Raw genomic sequence first — 22902 nt, 5'->3', positions numbered from 1 at the left:
ATCCTTCCCATTATGGTTGAGAAAACTGACGTTCAAGAGGTTAATTACTACCAAGTTCACAAGTAGGATCTGGGCCAGAATTTGAACTCAGATCCATCTGAAGATGCCCAGCGTGCTCTGCCCACAGCCCCAGTGACCAGTGACCAGTAATTGGAATGACTAGATAGTCTCTTCCAAGAGCATCACTGTTACCTGAGCAAGGCCTTACAGTCTCTTTCTCTCTTGATTTTGGATATTCATGGATATCATAGTGAAATCTCTGCCTTCACTTTGTTAGAAATTCAGTCTTTTTTTTTTTTTTTTAATGTTACTTATTTTTTGAGAGAGAGAGACAGAGCATGAGGGGCAGTGGAGGGGCGGAGAGAGAGGCAGACACAGAATCTGAAGCAGTCCCCAGGCTCTGAGCTGTCAGCACAGAGTCTGACGCGGGGCTCGAACCCACAAACCACAAGATCATGACCTGAGCTGAAGTCGGATGCTTAACAGACTGAGCCACCCAGGCGCCCCAAGTCTTTTTTTTTTTTTTTTAATTTGAGCTCAACCCCAGCACTTTTTTCATTTACCTGTTGTCTTTTTCTGTTCGGGACCAGACACTGTCTTCTTAGGAGATAATGACGGGATCCTAGACTGTGAACAAGAAACCAATTAGAGTAAGTTGCATACCCATGCAATTCACCACTTAGACCTAAAGTTTCCAAGGCACAGCTGTGGCTGGTGGTTTTCAGACCTGGACGAGATTTTTCTGAGGAAACTTTCAGAGAGGCAACAGTGATGGAAAAAGAGGACAGTCTCAAGCTTGGGAGGGACTGGTTTTAACAGCGTAATGCTTCCCTCCTTGTCAGGCATGTTCTCATGGGTTTATGTAGCTCTATTTATGTGGTTAAACAGAAAAGTACACCATCAAGGTCAGTAAATGCCTGGTGATTTTTTAATTATTTTGTAAACCCGTGAGGAGGGATGGGCCAGATGTTGAGCCTGAAGCTTATCTTCATTTTGGGATCTTCTTTAAACAAAATAATACAAAATTACAGAGTCTTAGAAAGTGTCTGTGCAATGGAGGGGTCCTGAACTTAAGTTTGCACTGGCTTCATGGTAAATCCACTGCCATTTTGAAGAAGATAGTTGATTTAATGCTTTATAGCAAAGGGAATTGTAAAATGCATTAACATTTGGTACCGATTCATATAGGAAGATGTCATTGCTTCCCATCTGTCCTTATAATTTCCTGTTTGAAATAAGTGTCCTGACTTTCCGATTTTGAGACCAACTGAGCAAAGTGGGAGTGACCCAAACACAGAGAGCCCTCTGCACCACTGCCAGTGCGAGGTTAGCTCTGGAATGAGGCTACGTCCTACTTCCGCACGTGGGACTAAGGAGAGCCAGGCACAGACTCTTTAAGAAGCAGATTGGTGTCATCATCGCTATGGGTAGAGCTCTCATTGTAATGCTTGGAGTTTATTGCAAGGCACATACTGTAAAGAAAAAATTAGGTAGGATAAGCAATTTCTCAAAGAGGAATGATCGGTAAGAAAAGGCAGTTTTGAAAAATAAATCCGATTTTAAAAGCTGTTTCGTTTTGGGTGGTGAAAGGTCATGTTACAAGGAGCTTAGAGGTCCTTAAGATGGCCGAACAGAGCTAGCAAACGACAAGCGAGTTTTGTTTTTTTTTTATGTTGATAAAAGAAAGATATGAGTCGGATTTACCTCAACAGTGGCTGGCTTGAAGTGCCATGGGGAGATGGCGATTTAGGTACGGTATACACTCTTACCAAACCGTATTTATCTAAGAAAGAGAATGTTTTTGCTCTAGCCATGCGATGTTTACAGAACAGGGTAGGCTCTCTCCCTGTAAATTATATACCAGATGTCTGGGGACTGGTGTTGTTTCTAAATATAGTCAAGTTACTAATGTGTGGCACAGCGCGGCCTTCACAGAAGGCACCCGATCAGCCTGGCGAAACTTACAGGTGTTTTGTAAAACTAATTTTCACACTGATTCATCCTAAAGAGTTAAAGTGGACACTTAAAAAATCTTAGCTACCCAGTTAAAGTCTGACAAGATTGTAAAGTTCCTGAACTGTTGTATATGAAGCTATGTGTAATTTTGCTTGGTTTTGAGAGAAAGTGTGTCAATCGTTCTAATATAAATATAGCATGTCCATGTTGAAAGGGAAGATATTTTATACGCAACACAGCTGAATGGAAATTTGCAGTTGCTGAATTTCAGATTGTGAAGGCAGGAAATACGGAGGGGTGGAGGCTTAGGTCAAAACAGGAAACGGAATCTGATCTAGTACCTGTGATTCTCACACGTTATGGATTAATTTCAGAGATTCTTCTCCAGCATTACCGGGAATGAAGTGGGGTCGCTTGGGAGTTAAGCAAGCAGAGTTCACACAAACAAGGTGCCTCGAGTCCCATGCACGTGCTATAGGTCACTCCTTCGTTAGATGGACATACCTACACTTCAAAAAAACGTAGCACGAGCTGTTGTTTGTTGGCTTAAATACATTTATAAATCCTTCAGTTGCTTTAGTTTATTAAACTGATAGCACTGAAAATTATTTTAATGCTGTTGTTTATGGTTCGAGTTTCTCTAGTTTTGGAAAACAATTATTTTTCCCTAAAATTCCTACAAGAAGCCCCCCTATTTACCAGTTTGTTTAGCAAAGACCACCAGGTTATTATTTATAGAGCAGGCTCTGTACTTGCTCATTCCCAGTCCCCCCCTCAACCCTGTCTGACTGTTGCTGGTGCTTGTCCCATTTTTGGTGGAAACTGAATCTTGGAAAAGTTAGATGACTTCATGGAAGCCACTGTCCTCAACTGGGATGCGAATCGTGGCCTGCCTGGCCCCTCCGTCTCTTTCCTCCTGAGCTTCTGTGCTCTAGCTTTATCTGTGTCTCATTTAATTCTCCTGCTCCCCACCCCTCCCCCAACCTTCCAGCCACTCCCCCATCCCCAGCCCAGTTCTTGTAGGAATAATGGCAGACAGCAGGGGGCCCATGCTTGATCTCTGCCTGATGGGCCAAGAGATTCCTCATCCAGCATATTTCCGGTGGTTTTGTAACTGAGCTCCCACCACGCTGCCCTGTAGATTGTGTTTCACTCCCTTGTCATGCCTTTGGAGGTCATGTAAATAGAAACAGTACCAAAGACACATAGGGAAAACCTGGCTCAGCTTTTTTTCTCCCCACCATAATAGACCTAAGTCTTGGTGAAAAAGAAATTGAAGGTGCCACAGAAAGCTGTGTGACAGTCTGGGGAACAAGTGGTGGTTGGGGTACGGGGCGGTACCTTCAAATACTTCCATTTCTTTATTTTGGTCCTTCTGTTGCCTGTTTTCTTTTTTTTTTTTTTTTTTTTTTTTTTTTTTTTTAATTTTTTTTTTTTTTTTTTTAACATTTATTTTTGAGACAGAGAGAGACAGAGCATGAATGGGGGAGGGTCAGAGAGAGGGAGACACAGAATCTGAAACAGGCTCCAGGCTCTGAGCTTTCAGCACAGAGCCTGACGCGGGGCTCGAACCCACGGACCGTGAGATCATGACCTGAGCCGAAGTCGGCCGTTTAACCGACTGAGCCACCCAGGCGCCCCATGTTGCCTGTTTTCTAAATGATCCTTTTCCTTTCTTCCCCCCACCGCCTTCTTTTATGAACACCAACCAGCAATGCTGAAATTGTTCAGAAGTATAATAGAACGATTTTGATGGGAAAACACATAAGTTTGCAAAAGGGGGATATCAAATTGCCGTCAGCTACAAATATTGTTCACTTTGCTGCCCCTTAAAGCGGCAGCTCTAAGGGGCTCTACATAAATATACTAGATATGCCTCTTCATAAATATACTAGATAGAAATGAGCCCGAAATGAACCCAAAAGGCTATTTCTCTAAACTTTTCCCAGTCTCAACATCTGGTTAATTGCCATTTAGCTAGTGACAATGAAAGAATAGGCAGCAATAATGAATCGGCATCATGTAATTCAGCATGTATCTTTTAGAGGTAAATTAAGGTAATGAATTTATTGAGCCAATATACAGGGGAGAAAACATGATCATTACAATCATTATAAATACTATAAATGATTATTTAAATTTATATATTTAAGCAAGGATTACTTAAAACTTTAATTTACTACTGCTCTTCTGAGCAAGCTGAACTTAGTGATTTCACATATGTGATCTCTTTGAAAAGTTGTTATAATTTCCTTATTTAAATCTTCACAATGAAATTGATATGTGTTCTTAAGTTCTCCAGAGTTTCACTCAGCAGTCAAGTTTACTTTAATGATAAAACAAACGTGTATGATTTTTATTTTTATTTTTTAAAGTTTATTTATTTTGAGCAGGGGAGGGGCAGAGAGCGAGGGAGAGAGGGAATCCCAAGCAGGCTCCTGACTGCCAGCACAGAGCCCGATACAGGGCTCGATCTAATGAACCGTGAGATCATGACATGAGCTGAAATCAAGAGTCGGATGCTTAACAGACTGAGCCACCCAGCTGCTCTGATGTGTATGATTTTTAAAGCATCGGGTTTCACCTCAGAAGCTGAAACTCAAAACATAGCTGTTCCCCCAAATAATATTATTTATGATGGCGACTTTGCACTTTGCTTAGCAAGAACATAACGTTCTAACTTCTTAGAAATGATTGCTTTGTCACCAAATATTATCCTATCAACAAATATTTATTGCTGTGCATTTCAATCCTACTTTTAATATATAATAGGAGTGTTGCACACGGGAAAGAAAGAATGCCCAAAAGCTAATAACAGTAAATCTTCTTTCAGTTGACAGCTCAAAGAATTGGATGTCTGGCTTGCTAATCTTCTGAATAAGCAGGAAATAATGCTGGCTGGAAAGGGAGAACAGAGCAGTGTCATAACTAACTCCAGTTAGATTATGTAGCTCTCTTTAAATGATGTTTCTTTTGGCTCTCATTTCTCACCTTTAAAATATAACTAATAGGGGTGCGTGGGTGGCTCATTCAGTTAAGCGTCTGACTCTTGGCTTCAGCTCAGGTCAAGATCTCAGCGTTCATGAGATGGAGCCTTGTGTAGGGCTCTGCACTGTCAGCGCAGAGCCTGCTTGGGATTCTCGCTGTCCGTCTCTCTCTGCCCCTTCCCCACTTGCACTCTCTCTCTCTCAAAAATAAATAATTTAAAGGAAAAATTTAAAAACTAGAACTAATAGTTGTCTATGCCTCGGCGAGTGTGAGGAGGAAGGGGGATCATGCACGCGGTGCTGGCACAGGTGTCCCACGTCCCACCGCATGTCCCACGCGGCGCAGGCTGGGCATCGGCCACCATTACCGTTACTGGTACATCAGGGGTAACAGGAAGAGAAGCTGTGCCCCCTCGCCCTCGGGATTTGTGTCTTCCACAACATCCCATAATATCACTGGATATAAAAAAGACTGATGATGGGCAGTTGCCTTCTGCCCTCTCTACCACGTTCACTCAGTCATTTCATGAATCCCGTGATATGTGGCCCACATTTTATTCAGTGAAATCGTTTGGACCTCCCTTACGGTGTTCTGGCAGAGTTCTTCTGTGAGACCATAATTGAGGAAGCCTGGGTCCATGTGAGACTTCTTTAAAGGTATGAAATCATAGGAGCAATGACGTGTTTCTAAAGTACTACACCTTACCGCGTTTTGCCTAATTTCCTGACCTATTCAGAAAGCTTCAGACATGCTTTTCATAAAATGTCTGTTTCTAACAGCTAAGTGACTTTGTTTAAATTGTACTAGGACTGATCAGCAGGGTTTTTAAACATTATTTTTGTTTACTGCATCCTGTGGATCCTCAAAAGGAGGAAGAGGGAGTAGACAAGAAGACAGATACTAGCGAACATAATCCCATTACATGAGGAAGGCTCTCCCTCTAGCTAGCAGTGCTTCAGCTTATCAGCCAACGAGACCCCTTAAAGGAATGTTTCTCTGATTGGCACGGTCTGCATGTTTAATCACTGAAAAACCTCCACGGGTGATCTCTGGTGTAGATTAAATAGAACCAACCATGCTGATCCTGTTTAAATTACAAGAAAATCACCGGGCACCAAGCCGGTATCATATAAAACCACCTGGGTGGACCACAAGGGTGGGAGAGATAGGGGTGGTTGGATGCCAGATGGCTCTGGGGGAGAGAAGGACATGTGGATTTCCACACGGGAGGGCACTGATTTTCTAATGGGAGGGGCGCATAGGCACGTAAGAAGGGGGAACTTGGGGACAAGGAGGGTCAGTGCCTTTTTCTTCAGGATGTAGGGTCTTCAGAAGGGGTTGCCGACCACTGGTATGTGGAGAATCAGCGACCCCCGAGGGAGTCATTCAAGGACCCCCTTGGCATTATCGGTACCATTTCAAACATCAATGATAGTCTGCTCCTCCCAAGCCGCGACACCCCTTTCGAGGGCCCACTGGGCTTGTTCGAGGGCGCAGGACATAGGGGTCAGCTACTCATTCTCCTTGGTAACCTGGCATAGCCCCTTTACACCTCAGGGCAAACTGTAAGGAGAGGACAGTCTGGGGGTACAGAGAGAGGGGGGCATGGCAGGGCGGGCGTAGAAAGCAGAGAGGTGGGGTGCTCCTGCTGCTAGCCTTCCTAAAAGTGCCCAAAAAAGATTTTTGGGGGCGGGGCACCCAGGTGGCTGAGTCCGTTAAGCGTCCGGCTTTGGTTCAGGTCACAATCTCACGGTTGGTGAGTTCAAGCCCCACATCGGGCTCTGTGCTGACAGCTCAGAGCCTGGAGTCTGCTTTGGATTCTGTGTCTCTCTCTCCCTCCCTCTCTCTCTCTCTCTCTCTCTCTCTCTCTCTCTCTCTCTCTCTCTCTCCTCCCATTTGCACTCTGTTTCTCTCTCTCAAAAATACACAAACATTAAAAAAAAAAAAAAAAGGTTTTTGGAGTTCTGAGAAACCATGAAACAGGTGCTTTTGGGGCCTATCTAAGGGAACTTAATCCTCCCCTTCTTTGGAAGACAGTTCAAAAGGTACAGCAGTTCTGGGATAGGAAAGTTCCAGAACATGCTTTATAGCCCTTGGCATTCTGAAACTGCCAGGCTGGATCTTTTAGACAAGAATCAGACTTCCTGGTATATGGTCAGGTGTCTCAGTCACCTTGTTGATCACAGACTCTGAAGAGTGTGTATTTCACAGGAACTGAGTGTGTCTGTCAGGGTTCACTTCTACTCACAGATCTCGTCTCTTTTCCAACAGGTTCCTGGGCAGACCGGTCACCACTACACGAAGCAGCAAGTCAAGGTCGTCTTCTTGCTCTGCGAACACTGCTATCCCAGGTGACGTATTAGCTACGGCTGGAAATACATCCCTGTCCCATGACCGTAGAACATTAACTTTCAAAAGTAATCAAAGAAAAAAGAATAAAGCTGCTTAATAAATGCTACCAGTCTTTTTTTTTGTTTTAACCCCTATATCAGTCAGCTCTCTACTTTGCATTTAGCTTTGAGATTTCTTTATAAATATTTTGGTATAATCCTATGTCTTAATATATCGAGTTTCTCGTACAGTATACTTGCTCACTGAAACATATTTCAGCAAGAAGTCACTGGACGTATGTATTATTCATTTAGCACTTCAACTATGCTTTACTCTATACAATGTGTGCAGCTAATTGCAGAGAAAGTTTGGTCACAAAATATCCAAAAAGGGATAATCAGAGCAGATGCCCAAACAAGCTTTTTTACATTAATCTGTCCTCTGTGATGGCGAATTACCCATGAACGCTACAGAGCGATCACTTCTCTCCCTGCCCACTCCTCAGACTCACCAGAGGAAAAATGAAAAGCATAGATTCCTTACAGAAACACAGAGTCCTCTGGCTTAGCCTGCGCGTTGTTAAAATTGAATGACGTGATTCAGAAGCACACCCAGATCTGGAAGTCATTGTCCTGGTGCTTCCTGGTATCCGGGAGAAAGGGATGCTCTCGGGTGGCTGTGTGGGAAGGAAAGGCAGTGATGCCCGGGTTCCAGGGCATGGCCCTGGGACTCAGGGCACCTGCATGCCAGGCGGGTTCTTAAAGTGAATCACAACCTTCCTGACCTTCCTTTTTTCATCTATAAAGGGAACATGTAGGACAAGCTGCTCCTGTAGGGCTGTCCTGTGATAACAGAGTGACCATTTTGTTTGCTCATCACTTGATGGGGGGAAAAAAAAACCCACCCTGAGAAAAGTCAGTAATTTTCTGAACATAACCCACTCGGTCCCCCCAACCACCTACAGAAACCATCACGCAGTTCTTTGAGAGGAGAGCAGTCTCAGGATATTTTTCGACATGTATCTCATACACCCACACGCCAGCCAGGAAGAGTCAGAGGCTGCCCCCAGAGCCCGATGGGAAACAGAATCCAGACCTTTGCAGACGCTCGGCCACCTGGTCACCCCGGCGGGTGGCAGTTAGGAATTAGCTCCTTCAAGTCTGACTGCTGGCTAGACAATTCGAAATCTGTGAAAAGATAACTTAAGGGATCTAAAAAGTTGCCACCTGCTAGTGACAAAGGTTGGGGGTGAATCTTTTCTTGCCTTCATTTTAAGATTCATCCTGGTATTACAGGCCATGGCAGTGCGTCACATTATGGGGGTTTGGCCACGAAAATCTTCCTCTTACAGTGTTTAGTATGATGGTCAATAGACAGTGAGTTACCAAAAATAGCAGGAAAGCACAGAATCTCATGTCCTAATATTTAATTAGTTTAGTCTGACATCATTAGTTTAACTGGAATAAAGTGTTTTATTGGTTTTGATTTGATTTTTAAAGTGTGTACTTGGTTTTGATTGGATAGTAAAATAAGATGGAACTCTTGCCATATGTGGGGCCCTGTAACAATAATTGCTTTACATACATCATGCTGTTTAATTCTCACGATGACCCTAAAACTTAGAGGTTAAGGTGCTCACCCAAATTAAAATAATTACTGCATTCTGGAACAAGGCTTCAAGCCCAAGTGTAACTGACTTGATGATCAGAGCTCTCAACCACAAGAATAGAACCTAGTCACTCCTATCCAGTGACAAAAGTTCACAACATGGCTCACTACAGTTTAGAGTATTTTCCCCCCAGTCTGGGCTAACCTGTAATTTCACAGCCCCAAATCAAAACAAGTGACCCGGCCTATCAACAGTCTCCACTTCTACAAAGTAAAAAAGAAAACAATAACAGTAATCAAACCAATTCATAAAGACCACAGAAAGTTAAGGAGGTGGAATTTTATGAAAACATTCAGAATCTACTAAACAAAACAATTTAGCCGCTACAGGGTTTAGATACGGTGGTGGTGTTACAGTATTGACGAGTTTTGACAACGGACTGCCTCTATGGCGTCTGAACTGGCCTCGCCTGCTGAACTTAAACCTGCCTCCCTGAGTCTTTGGTCTTTCGTATCACTCACCAATGACCTTTATAAAGATGATTTCATATACTTTCTTGCTCACCTTTCGAAATTATTCATGTCGTATTTAGGGTTACAATGTAAATGCAGTTACCATAGACCACATCACCCCGCTGCACGAAGCCTGCCTTGGAGACCACGTGGCGTGTGCAAGAACTCTGCTGGAGGCTGGAGCTAATGTAGGTACCGGTTAAAACCATTAATCACTTCACGTCTACTAAGATAATCGCACAAAGTTCTCATGTTGCGTTTCTTTCCTTAGTAGTTTTCAAAAATTGCAGAATAATAAGAAATCACTTTGCTTCAGTGTTCTCAGTGCACTCCAAGAAGGATTTCTAGTCATTGCAAAAATGGGTAGCATGCTGACCTGAGCCGAAGTCGGACACTTAACTGACTGAGCCACCCAGGCACCCCAGGATGTTTTTCTTTAGATAAATTCTCAGAAACACAATTTCCCATTTCTCTGATTTACCACCAGCAAGGTGACCTCACCACAGCGTTTGTCACCGTCACATTTCTGGACTTTTTTCCTAGTTGAAAGGCACCTGACCGTTGAATTCGTTTTTGTTTGACTCTTGAGTATGTATTGATTTTCATGACTTTTACTAGCTGCATGGCCACTCTTGTGACTGACTCATCTACCACATCATATTTCTGTTTAACTCTTGACTTTTAAAAGCTTTGCTTAATTGGTGCAGCCACTCTGGAAAACAGTGTGGAGGTTCCTCGAAAAATTAAAAATAGACCTACCCTATGACCCAGCAATAGCACTGCTAGGAATTTACCCAAGGGATACAGGAGTGCTGATGCATAGGGGCACTTGTACCCCAATGTTTATAGCAGCACTCTCAACAATAGCCAAATTATGGAAAGAGCCTAAATGTCCATCAACTGATGAATGGATAAGAAATTGTGGTTTATATACACAATGGAGTACTACGTGGCAATGAGAAAGAATGAAATATGGCCCTTTGTAGCAACGTGGATGGAACTGGAGAGTGTGATGCTAAGCGAAGTGAGCCATACAGAGAAAGACAGATACCATGTGTTTTCACTCTTATATGGATCCTGAGAAACTTAACAGAAACCCATGAGGGAGGGGAAGGAAAAAAAAAGAGGTTAGAGTGGGAGAGAGCCAAAGCATAAGAAACTGTTAAAAACTGAGAACAAACTGAGGGTTGATGGGGGGTGGGAGGGAGGGGAGGGTGGGGGATGGGTATTGAGGAGGGCACCTTTTGGGATGAGCACTGGGTGTTGTATGGAAACCAATCTGACAATAAATTCCATATATTGAAAAAAAATACATAAAAAAAATAAAAGCTTTGCTTGTTGATGCATATGAGCTAAATATCCTCTGTCATATTTACTGCACACATAATCACAAATCCCAGTGATTTCTGTTGGGTCGTAGAACTGTTTGAAATGCCTAGCGTTTAATCTCGTACGGCTCTGTGACTCTCGTTGCTGAACTCTGGCTTGGTTTAGGTAAACGCAATCACGATAGATGGTGTGACTCCATTATTCAATGCGTGCTCACAAGGCAGTGCCAGCTGTACAGAACTTCTTCTGGAATACGGTGCCAAACCCCAGCTGGAGTCCTGTCTTCCTTCTCCCACACATGAGGCCGCCAGCAAAGGTGACTTAGTTATGGGATTAGGTGACAAGGGGAGGAAGTCCCTTTAGCAACGTGGAGTGCTGCATTTTGCTTTCAATGAGTAACTGCAGGGAACAGCATGAGGTGAGGCGCAAGGAGGTGGGCAGTGTCGAGAGTAAGCTCCTCTCTACTTTGTGTTGGCAGGCCATCACGAATGCCTAGAGATACTGATATCCTGGGGCATAGATGTTGACCAAGACATTCCTCATCTGGGAACTCCTCTGTACGTAGCTTGTATGTCACAGCAGTTCCACTGCATCCGGAAGCTTCTTTATGCTGGTAATTTTCTTTAAAACCTCTCTCGTTCTGTCCATACACGTAAGCAATGATTCAGATCCATATTTATGTCTCTGAATAAACTGTGTAAAGATATCTCCCTGCTAAAAATGTTCTTATTCTAAGCATTGTTGCGTGTAAGTACATAACCCATAAAAAAAGGAATTGCATTCTTGATAACTCCGCTTTATCTCACAAGTCCTAAAGTCCCCCTTGTAAAGATCATACAGTGTAAAACCTCAAGGTTGATATAGTGTTGCCAAATATGTATTTCTTCATGAATAAATCCATCACAAGGAATTTGAGGGGCAGTAACTGCTTAGCTACCTTGTCTTCTACCAATCATAAGAGCTCACGTGCTCGCCCCGACTTTGTCCTGTCCCATTTACCTACAAAGACTTAACGGCTTTTTCTTCTAACTTGAAACAAACCTATTCCTCAGCGTTCAGTGTTAGCCTCCTGAAAACTTGTCCTAATCTTTTGAGACCATAATGGTGACTCCCCCTATAGGAACAGGAGCTTTTTTTTTTTTTTAATTTTTTTTCTTAATATTTGTTTTTGAGACAGAGACAGAGCATGAACAGGGGAGGGTCAGAGAGAGGGAAACACAGAATCTGAAGCAGGCTCCAGGCTCAGCTGTCAGCACAGAGCCCGACGCAGGGCTCGAACTCACGGACTGTGAGATCATGACCCGAGCCGAAGTCGGATGCTTAACTAACTGAGCCACCCAGGCACCCCAGGAACAGGAGCTTTTAAGGATGTGGATTATGTCTTTTTCCCCATCATCTCCTTTCCCTACCACAGCACCTCCCACGTGGTAGGTGCTGAAAATACACATAAAATGAGTAAAAGGATTTCCATGCTTTTTACTGTTTCTGCCATCATTTGGTCTCTGATACGCTCATAATATCTTAGCTAAATTATAAGCTTCTTGCAGGGAGTTTCTACTTCGTTAGTTCACTCCCGTCATATCTGTTAAGTCTCAAATATGACTTCTGCTAATAACCGTTGACACACTATTATTTTCTGGCTGTGATCGCCCACGAATTTATAGAACTAGAAGAGTTTCTTCTTTGTTGCCTTTTTTCTTCTCTTTTCTTTTACTTTGCTAGGAACATTATTATTTCCACCAGACATTTTATATTGGGTAAGAAAGAGAATGCTGTTGGTAATTGTGGACTGATTGTTATTATCAGGCTCTGTCCTCCCATAAAACTAACATAACCAATAGAGTTTATGCTTTCTCCATGGAGATTTTGTTATGGACTGTCATTCTTTCACTAAACATTGTGTATTTGGTGAAAGAATATGAAAACAATTACATTTATTGAAATGTGAAAGTAGCAGGAAGGCCTAAAGGGACCCTTAAAATGTACTGCTTCTCGTAAACATCGTTAGTTTTATTGATGGTATCAGAAAGCAGAGTTGAAAAGGACTTACACATTTTTACCGATAGATATTTCTTGGTGTCGTAACCACTTAGGTACTGGGAAATGAGATTGCTCTTTCCAGTATTACACAGTATTGATTCATTGCACATGTATTGAATGATCACCATGTGCCATGACTCGTACTCAGATAAAATAAGCAATAAATGATTTAATAGGTAGGGTGGTTTTTTTTTTAATGTAAGATTTTTAAAAAATTTACTTTGCACATGGAAATACAATGTGCCTTTCTACTTAAGAGGCTCAATGCCTTTATATATTTATCGACTTACATTGTATGAGAGAGAAGTGACAGGAAAGTCCGTGCACATTTTCCCCAAACAGCTCACACGTCTAGATTCATGAGTTTTCCAGGAAACATGAAGAGCTCTATTGCCTTAAAATAAATGAAAAGAATATGAGCAATAAACTCTTGAATGATCCTAAGCAATCTCAATCATGATAAAAACAGGTATGAGTGGGCCTCATCATGCTCTATTTGTAATACCAGTTAATATGATTACTTTGGGGGCTTTGAAGCATTTAAAAATATTTTGTATTATGGGCTCTTTCAAGCATAGAGAAAAATATTAGAGAACAAACGTGCACTCTCCATCTATGTGTGTCAAATTTTAATGTGTACATTTGAAGTGTGTGTGTGTAAGGGGGGGGGGAATAACTCATTACAGACAGAGGTGAGGTCCATTTGGCATCACCCTTTTCTGCGTGCATCGAGGTAAGTGACTGGTCTAACGGTTTTTGTTTAGATTTCTCATCATTCCTTATTTACACGTAGGTGCCGATGTACAAAAAGGCAAATACTGGGACACCCCACTGCATGCAGCTGCCCAGCAGTCCAGTACGGAAGTTGTAAACTTACTGCTGGAATTTGGAGCCGATATCAATGCCAAAAATACAGAGCTTCTTCGACCTGTAGATGTAGCGACTTCCAGCAGTTTGGTGGAAAGATTGTTGCTTCAACATGAAGGTAGGAATACTTGTGGGCACTTCAAAACACAGGGCGCCTGGGTGGCCCAGTATGTGGGTCCTCTGACTCTGGATTTCAGCTCAGGCCATGATCCCAGGGTCTTGGGATAGAGCCCTGCATCGGGCTCTGTGCTGAGGGTGCAGCCTGGTTAACATTCTCTTTTTCCCTCTGCCCCCACCCCCAGCTTGTGCTCTCTCTCTAAAAATAAAAGAAAAAACAACCAAAAAAGAAAAAAAAAAACCCACAAAAATACATTTGCCTGAAATCAATGCAAAGTTAAAGACTTTTTGTTGACATGTAAAATGATACTGGCATAACATTTAAAATATTTTTTTGAAGATGATTTTTTAACTTAGGTTCTATCTGTAAAGAAGATAGCACAATGATCTCAATTTTCTTTTTTTTATCTTACCTAAAGTCTGTATATGTTTGGTTAAGTTAAATGTATTCAGTTTGTTTGACAATATGCAATATGTAGTTCTGTTTAATATCTGCTGATAAATATTTAGAAACATGCCCCCTTTTCTAAGGGCACATGGCTTCTATAATGTTATAGAAACAGAATCAGGAAATACTTTCATACCTAAGACTTTTGTTATTCAAAAAAGTTTTTAATGTTTATTTTTTGAGACAAAGAGAGAGAATGTAAGCAGGGGAGAGGCAGAGAGAGAGAGAGGGAGACACAGAATCCGAAGCAGGCTCCAGGCTCTGAGCTGTGAGCACAGAGCCCGACACGGGGCTCAAACCCGTGAGCTGTGAGATCATGTCCTGAGCCACAGTCAGATGCTTAACTAACTGACTGAGCCACCCAGGTTCCCCAAGACTTTTGGTATTTTAAAACAGAATTTCTTAAGCGTGGCTCAGACACTATAATAAAATTTGTTTTGGCTTAACTAGTAGACCTAATTTGAGAAAAAGATACAACTTAAAACTTTCCCCCTTTAGTGCCTAACATTATCGGGTCTTTTGATTTACATGTTCTTCGAAAAGCAGAATTTATTTCTGAGGCTTTACATGCGATAACAATTTCATAAGCCTCAGGATTATAATGTTTTAAAGAACCCATATGGAATATACCACAATTACAATAAGAGCTTATAAATAAAAGCCACTGAAATGCTTACGTAAATGTCTCTAGCACAGCGGTCGCACCACCCTACTTTACCTCAAAGCACTGAAGCTTATGGTTTGTTTTGTGCATCTTACAACATATAAAAATCCATTTGGATTTTAATTAACAAATGCCTTCCTGTCTTTTGCAGCTACTCCAAGCAGCCTTTGCCAACTTTGCCGACTCTGTATCAGAAACTACATAGGGAGGCCGAGACTGCACCTCATCCCCCAGCTCCAGCTGCCAACGTTGTTGCAGAATTTCTTACAGTACCGATAAGGCAGGGAAGTAATGCTAAATACTTGCGAAATCAAAACGTTTCTGTCTCATCTGCATAGTGAATATTTCATAGTAAAATATGCTAAACACAGTATATAAGAGATTGTGAGGCCCTGGGGAAGAAGTGAAACGTCAATTTAAATTTTAAGTGTACTAGTGAGTACTACTGTTTTACGCATTTTTACTGTTTTTTTTTTTTTTTTGGACTATAGCATATTTAAAATATCTATATATCATTAGCTCTTCCAAATATCTATATATCATTAGCTCTTCCCATGTACCCTTTTTGGTGTAGAAAAAAAGAGAAATTTTCATTTCAATGTTTCTTTTTATGAAAAAAAAAAATGTGAACTCTTACTGAAACTACGTACTTTAAAAGGCCTCCATTCTGCCAATAATGCATTAACTTTTAAATTTTAGCTGCTGTAATTGGTGATCTCTGTGTATTTTTTACATTAATGCAAAATACGCGTATGCTTTAGAAAAGAACAACTACTACCCTTTTTGAAATAAAGATGGCTGTCATTGACGAAACCCGCCACGTCAAACGTGCCCTTGTCATTATAATCATCAGTTCATCAAGAAAAGATAAACTGCCCCCTCCCTGCACAGATCTCACTAGTCACTTTGCCACCTTAAATGTCCCCATTCCAGAAACGGGTTGGACTAAGGTTATGGCTCCTTCCATCTCTTCCTGGGATGGTCGGAACCTTACACCTTTGCTAAGACTATTTTAAGACTTCCTCCTTCTCCAGGGTAGCCTCATAAGGCCTCTCTACAGTGCTTTTGTACGAAGCACTCCAGCCTTCTTCCATCCAGAAACTGTCACTAGCTGGTGGTACCTACAGACGGAAGACCATGAACTTCACACCCAGTTGCGAAAGAGGCCCTTCCTGGGCCATGCTTCAGGGATCAGGGCAGTCCAAGGCTGTGGAAAACAGAAGATAAAATCTCCTTCGATTGTGGGGTGTGCAAAGAAAAGGAAAAGGCTGCGCCACTTAGCAAACTTAGACACCTTACAAAATTTACCCCATACGTACACCCTACTAGTGCTGTTTCCAATCCTTCTTATGCAAAGCAAAGGTTGAGGCTTAGACCGTGTTAGCAAGGGGGTATAGCGTTACAAAGTAGTGTCTTCGGCAAGGTTAATACTGTGTTTATTTTCTTCTGCCTTAAACATACTTTAGCGCGGTATAAAACATAATAAAACAAACTGTGTCTTCTTTGTAATTTAGACTAAGTTTGAGTCTATTGTGGACTGAGAAATAAGATAGGATACTTACTATAGTGTAATATAGAAAATGTTTTGATGAGTTTTATAAATTTATCAAAGTTTGATAAAGTATTTTGACTACTATTTTAACAAGCCCAGGGGCCTATTTTTTCCTTTCTTCTCGGTTCTTGGCTGAATTTTGGATACCTACGGGAAATAAACTATTCTTGAATGTAACCCCAAAGTCACTAAGATCGCATCGTTAAGTCGTGTTTAGATTTTCAAAAATAGAAATAAGGCTGTAGCATGTGTTGTTAAAAAAATGTTTTCTGTGTGCCTAGAGACTTTTAAATGAGGCTATTCTACTAAATAGCTCAGCCTAACAAATTTATAATGTCCTCATGAATAATGTGCATTTAATTGTTTAATTATAGAGTAACCTCATTACATATAATTGGGTATTCGGACTGCTTTTTTAGTAAAACAGGTGTTGACTAGTATTTTCCCTGAGCTAGACATATGTAGGCTTAGGGTGTAAGGTAATATAATTCGTCCCTTTTCACTGGGCTTGTGCCAATAAGTACACATCAATATTAAAATTAAAACGGATACTTTAAAATTTTAGTATGCCGATACCTTTTATCTTTGCTTGGGTATGATTGTCTTATCGAAGAAGTGTTCTAATTTAACTGTATCATATGTTTGTTAATATGTTAAAGTGTGACTATTATCACTGGAATAAAACACTTTTTTTTTCTGTTCTAATTAGTATTTGGTTTTATAACTGAAGGTAATGGAGAATAAGATTCAGTTGCCCTAATTTTTTTCAACATTAGTTTCCGATCACTGTATTATGGGCATTAGGAGAGTAGTGCAGACTGAAACAGATACTTTGAAGGCTTTCTAATCCAAATCTTACTGTGTGCGCGCGCACACACACACACACGCACACACACACAAAGATCTAAGGACAAAATCCCACAAAGGCAAAGACCAAGCGACACCAAACTATTTGACGTGAGATTAAAGTACCATGAAATTTTTTTTTGTTTTGTTTTAAAAAAAATTTTTTTTTAACGTTTATTTATTTTTGAGACAGAGAGAGACAGAGCATGAACAGGGGAGGATCAGAGAGAGGGAGACACAGAATCTGAAACAGGCTCCAGGCTCTGAGCTGTCAGCACAGAGCCCGATGCGGGGCTCGAACTCACGGACCGTGAGATCATGACCTGAGCCGAAGTCAGTGGCTTAACCGACTGAGCCACCCAGGCGCCCCTAAAGTACCATGAAATTAATTACTGTAGTAAGGCACTGCTGAAACATTTATTTTGTAGGAAAAGGTATTTAATTTCTCCTCTTGTTTTAGCCACAAAGTATATTTGATGTTTCCAAAGAAGTGAACAGAGACACTATGTGAAACATGGCCCCTTTGGAAAAGAAGGTCTAAATGTACTGTGTTCATTGCTCTGTGATGGTCTTGAACCCAAGTGACTGTGACTATCTGTTTACAAAGTAACTTTATAAATTATTCTCTCTCCCGGATTAGTCTCACTTGTTTACTCTAATTTTTCAACTTTCTTATTCTAATTATCATTTATAATTAGTTTATTTCAAGGCCTGCCTTCTCGCTTAAAAACCTAAACAATCATTGTCATATTTTTCAGTGTTGGTGGCAGGAAATTTATTCAGAAAATTGAGGTGTAGGGCACCTGGGTGGCTCAGTTGGTTAAGTGTCAGACTCCTGATTTTGGTTCAGGTCATGATCTCAACAGTTCATGGGATTGAGCCCCACATCTGGCTCTGTGCTGACAGTGCAGAGTCTGCTTAGCATTCTCCCTCTCTCTCTCTCTCTCTCTCCCTCCCACTCATGCATGCTCCCTCTTTTCAAAATAAATAAATAAATATTTTTTAAAAAAGGAAAAAAGGGGAGCCTGGGTGGCTCAGTCAGTTGAGCAACTGACTTCGGCTCAGGTCATGATCTCACGGTTTTTGAGTTCGAGCCCCGCGTCGGGCTCTGTGCCGACAGCTCAGAGCCTGGAACCTGCTTCTGATTCTGTGTCTCCCTGTCTCCCTGCCCCTCCCCCGCTCATGCTGTGTCTCTGAAATAAACATTAAAAAAAATTTTTTTTAATAAAAAAAAGAAAAAAAAATTGAGTGAGTTATTACCCCTCCATCTGCTCTAGGACCTTAAACAATTCACTTCAGCTCTCGAGGTCTCAGTTTTCTCCTTTTTTAAATGATAGGTATCTTCCCATTTTGAGTAGTATGCTCAAATTCAAGGAGTCTTTTAATAAGTAACTTTTGAAATTCAGATACTTTTTTTTTTAATGCTTATTTATTTTTGAGAGAGAGAGAGCGAGTGATACACAAGCTGAAGCAGGCTCCAGGCTCTGAGCTGTCAGTACAGAGCGTGATGCGGGCTCGAACTCAGGCACTGTGAGATCATGACCTGAGCCAAAGTCAGATGCTTAACCAACTGAGCCATGTAGGCACCCCTCAGATACATTTTTCAAAACATTTTTGGTGTCTAAGAGGCTTACCTTATAGATACTAATTTTACAAAGCACATATTCAGGCGTATAAAAGCCAACTTTATTCTTCTTGTAGAACTTCACGTTTATCGCCAGCTTCCCTTTCACCCAGTGAAATCTGGCCACTTTGGGGTAAACTCACTCAATTCAGTGCTTTCTCAGTCTCTCAGGTACACTCTTCAGATGAGGCCTGTTAATGCCAGTCTTTTTTCTTCCCTCCCCATTCTTTCTGGGGTAGCATCTGAATTCCAAAAGATTCTGTGAAACCCACTTTTCGGTGGAAGTGTTCACTGGCCAGGGTGTGCCCCCAGAAGACTCCTGTGTCAGAGGAACGAGTGTTTGCGTCAGGAGACAGATCACAAAGGGCCTTTTACAGGGAAGCTCCCAGTGGGAAAGTCAGAAAGCACACTTGATTCTCCCTCAACTACTCTTGCCTCCTTGCCTCTGCCCCTGCTGTTCCTCTGCCTGGAACGCTCCGCCCGCTACCTTGTCATTGCTGTATACAGGCACACACTGGCTACAAAATTACTCCTCCCCTTTGAGTTGCAAGTCATCTCCCTGTTTGAGAACGGTTTGCTCCTTGTTCAGCAAAACATCCTTGTGAAGTAAAGCTCTCTGAATTTTCTCTCGGCAGGCGATCCATCAAAAACCACCACCGACTTTGATGGCTATCTGGCTGGTACGAAATTGGTGGATCTTACAGGGTGACTGTGGATTAATGCAGACTTCATCAGGCAGTAACTCCAATTATAGCCATCCCCACCCCCCACCCCCCATTTGACATCTCTTTACTGGAATAAATCACCACAGTCCTAGCAACTGTGATGCCATTACCCATCTGGAAAGTACCTTTCCCCTCTGTCACAATCTGCAAGAACCACCAAAAGCAGTTTGCTTTTATTTATCAGGACCCATAGTGCACGCTCACGATCTTGCCGTAGGGTCAAATCCGTTTTCGTGCTTTCTGCCGGAAGACGAGCCAAGGTTTCTAAGTGTCTTCACATTCCACAGAACATCACGTGTGCACTCTACGGATGATGCCATGCTGACTGGACCTGGATCTTGATGCCTTAGTAAGAAGCAGGTCAACTAGTGGAAAAGGGAAACCTCACTCCACCTATAAAGCAACGGATCCCTCAGCATCCAGTCGGGAAGACGGAAGTAACTACACAATTTAAACAAGAACTTAATCTAAGGAAGTGGTTAAACAGATGCCGGCGAACTGAAAAACTAAAATGGGGCCATCAAATTAACAGAAATAGACGATTCAGGAAGCAATTGCTCGTGCTAGAGAACACAGTTAAGAAGTGCGGGCTGTAAGAGCCGAGAACTCGAAGGGAAACTTCTATGGACTGACTTTTTGCAGGGTGAGAGTACACAGCTGGAGCCAAGGCTTCGGAAGCTCAGAGTAAAATCCGGGACTCTTTAAAGAGGGCCGCTTCTCAGGGCTTGGTAAACGTCTGAACCGTTAAGATGAAATCTGCTCCAGGAGAGCCAAAGAAAGTTGGAGATCCAACCACCTGCCCCTGCCAGGTTATGCTTTGTTGCTGCGGCAACACCCCTGCAAATTCATGTGGAAACAGCAAGCGCCTTTTCCCCTCCCTTTCCCTCCTAGCCTCCCTCTAGCTCCCCCTATTGGCAAAGTTTAATAAAGCTTTCAGCAAAGGAGAAACCACATTGTGGTGATAAGACGGGCTAAATATAGAACGTGTTTGAAACAGAGATGTATCTGCTTATCAATTGGCACATTTATTACGCGAAGGCTTTAACCCTTAGCAAAACTTTGCTCAATTAAGCCCCAATCTGTAGCCCTAATCAAGCTCCTTAGCTGTTACCACCTAAATCTTGGGTTAGCACTCATGCTAAAACCTGAACACTTTCTCTAACCCTAATGAGTTCGTTATTTCCCAAAACTCATAAAAAACTCACATATCGCGACGCCTGGGTGGCTCAGTCGGTTAAGGGTCGGACTCTTGATTTTGGCTCAGGTCATGATCTCATGGTTTGTGGGTTTGAGCCCTGTGTTTGAGCCAGTGTGGAGCCTGCTTGGGATTCTCTCTTTCCCTCCCTCTCTCTGCTCTCCCCTGTGCTTTCTCAAAATAAATAAATAAACTTAAAAATCCTTACATATCACAGATTATATCATCTGTACTTTTGTTCACAGTAGTCATTCCGTGTGGAATTGTCCCCATCCCCCCCATCCCACAGATTTCCATGATCGTCTTAGAAACAACTTATTCTTACTGAGATCTTACTATGTACTGCACACCCTTCTAGGCTCTTTGCATATTTAACTTTATTTAATCATTAACACAACCCTGTGGGGTATAACTTATTTATTTCCACCTTTTAAACATTTTAAACTTGCCCAAAGTCACATAACTAATAAGTAGAGCTAGTCCTCCAATGCCTGTCATAAACAATTTTAAATATCGCCTCATAAAATCCAAATCAAATGTCACCTTCTCTGAAAAGACTGCTAGAGTCCCTCAATCCAAATTACATGCTTCCTCCCCGATATATTTTTACCATGCCGGAGCTTTTCAGTGTACATGATCTTTTCACTGGTATTTATATCTGTGCACCTTCTATAAATAATCTAGTGCCCAGCTGCCTAATAGAACCCCCCGCGATGACAGCATTGTATCTGTGCTGTCCAACATGGGCAGCCAGCAGCCACACGTGGATATTGAACAGATGAAAGGCAGCAAGTGTCACTCATGTTATTCTATTTTATTTAAATTTATATATAAACAGCCACAGGTGGCTAGGGGCCACCATATTGGATTGTGAAGATGGAGTGAGTAACACAGTACAGAACAGTTACTCATTCGTGAAAAACTTCACTGGGCAAAAAGAAAACACTTCCATAGCTTCGTTCTTCTCTTTCAAACCATATACAGACTCACACTGACTTACTTTATTATTAATTTTCTAATGTTTATTTATTTATTTATTAATGCTTTTTATTTGTGTTTGAAGGAGAGAGAGAGACAGAGCATTAGCGGGGGAGGAGCAGAGAGAGAGGGAGATAAAGAATCCGAACCAGGCTCCAGGCTCTGAGCTGTCAGCACAGAGCCTGATGCAGGGCTGAAACTCACTGTGAGATCATGACCTGAGCTGAAGTCGGATGCTTAACTGGCTGAGCCACCTAGGTGCCCCTAATGTTTATTTATTTTTAAGAGAGACAGAGAGAGCAGGGAGAGGCAGAGAGAAGGAGACACAGAATCCAAAGAGGCTCCAGGCTCGGAGCTGTGAGCACAGAGCCCAACTTGGGACTCGTACCCACGAACCTCGAGTTCATGACCTGAGCCAAAGTCCCAGGCTTAACTGAGCCACCCAGGCGTCCCATGGTTTGCTTTATTAATAAATCTCTATATGAATAAACATGCCACAAAACATAATATAGCTTCACTACCAAACTCTATCCCATATTTTATCTTGCATAATATGCATCTACATGCCACACTGGTGTTTTTTTGCAAAACTTTTTGAAGGATTTTAACAAATCTGTTGCGTAGTTTATAACTGTCGATGCTACACTTTTTTTCCCTCTGCATTGTTCACTGATAAATCCCAAGTAACTAGGTCAGTGCCTGGCACATACTAGGGACTCAAATAATTGTTGAATGAATGAATCATCTATACCAGGGCATCCTTGTGAAATGGGAAAACTTACAAATTTTTATAAACAATGTAATAACTAAGGAAATAGGTTAAGTCTGTAGATATTAGACATTTATTCATTTTAATTTCGAAAATTTTTTCTTTGGCGTTTTGGAGCAAATACTCTACCATTTCTGATTTCTAAACAAAAACTGACCTTGTCTTCTGGAAGCTTCTCCCATCCTCAAAATGCTTGACCGACAATAGGCCTTTGGCTGGGCTGAATCCACAATATCTAAAAAGTAAATTTGGAAGGACAAAGGGTTGAGAGAAGACAGGCTAAGTACAACCAAGATTGGGGCCAGGAATCGCCCCAGACCAGAGCGTCAGCTCTGCAAACTGGGGAGCGCGC

General features: G+C 41.9%; 1 protein-coding gene and 1 long non-coding RNA gene across 10 annotated transcripts in view; one reads left to right on the top strand and one right to left on the bottom strand.

Moving 5' to 3' along the window:
- The window catches only part of ASB5 (ankyrin repeat and SOCS box containing 5), a 55636-nt gene extending 35080 nt beyond the window's left edge, over positions 1–20556 (top strand). For 2 of the 9 annotated variants that reach the window (XM_042934210.1, XM_042934217.1), the window contains exons 2-8: positions 7216–7295; positions 9477–9584; positions 10891–11041; positions 11204–11338; positions 13559–13750; positions 15013–15145; positions 19519–20556. In XM_042934210.1, the coding sequence (XP_042790144.1) occupies positions 7216–7295; positions 9477–9584; positions 10891–11041; positions 11204–11338; positions 13559–13750; positions 15013–15140 (794 nt within the window). In that variant the 3' untranslated portion in view covers positions 15141–15145; positions 19519–20556. Of the gene's footprint in view, positions 1–7215; positions 7296–9476; positions 9585–10890; positions 11042–11203; positions 11339–13558; positions 13751–15012; positions 15294–17719; positions 17844–19518 lie in introns of those variants that run through there. The other 7 variants (XR_006201420.1, XR_006201421.1, XM_042934214.1 and 4 more) reach the window with 7 other exon arrangements.
- Positions 7268–22888, bottom strand: LOC122217344. The gene is made up of 3 exons (XR_006201422.1): positions 22708–22888; positions 13056–13159; positions 7268–7352 (listed from the first exon to the last, which is right to left on the bottom strand). It is a non-coding gene; the product is annotated as an uncharacterized LOC122217344 (long non-coding RNA).
- Positions 22889–22902: the final 14 nt, after the last annotated feature.

Source organism: Panthera leo, chromosome B1, assembly GCF_018350215.1.
Source record: "Panthera leo isolate Ple1 chromosome B1, P.leo_Ple1_pat1.1, whole genome shotgun sequence".
In the NCBI taxonomy this organism is placed as follows: domain Eukaryota; kingdom Metazoa; phylum Chordata; class Mammalia; order Carnivora; family Felidae; genus Panthera; species Panthera leo.
Note: the sequence above shows the minus strand (reverse complement) of the source record. Positions and strands in the feature narration are given on the sequence as shown.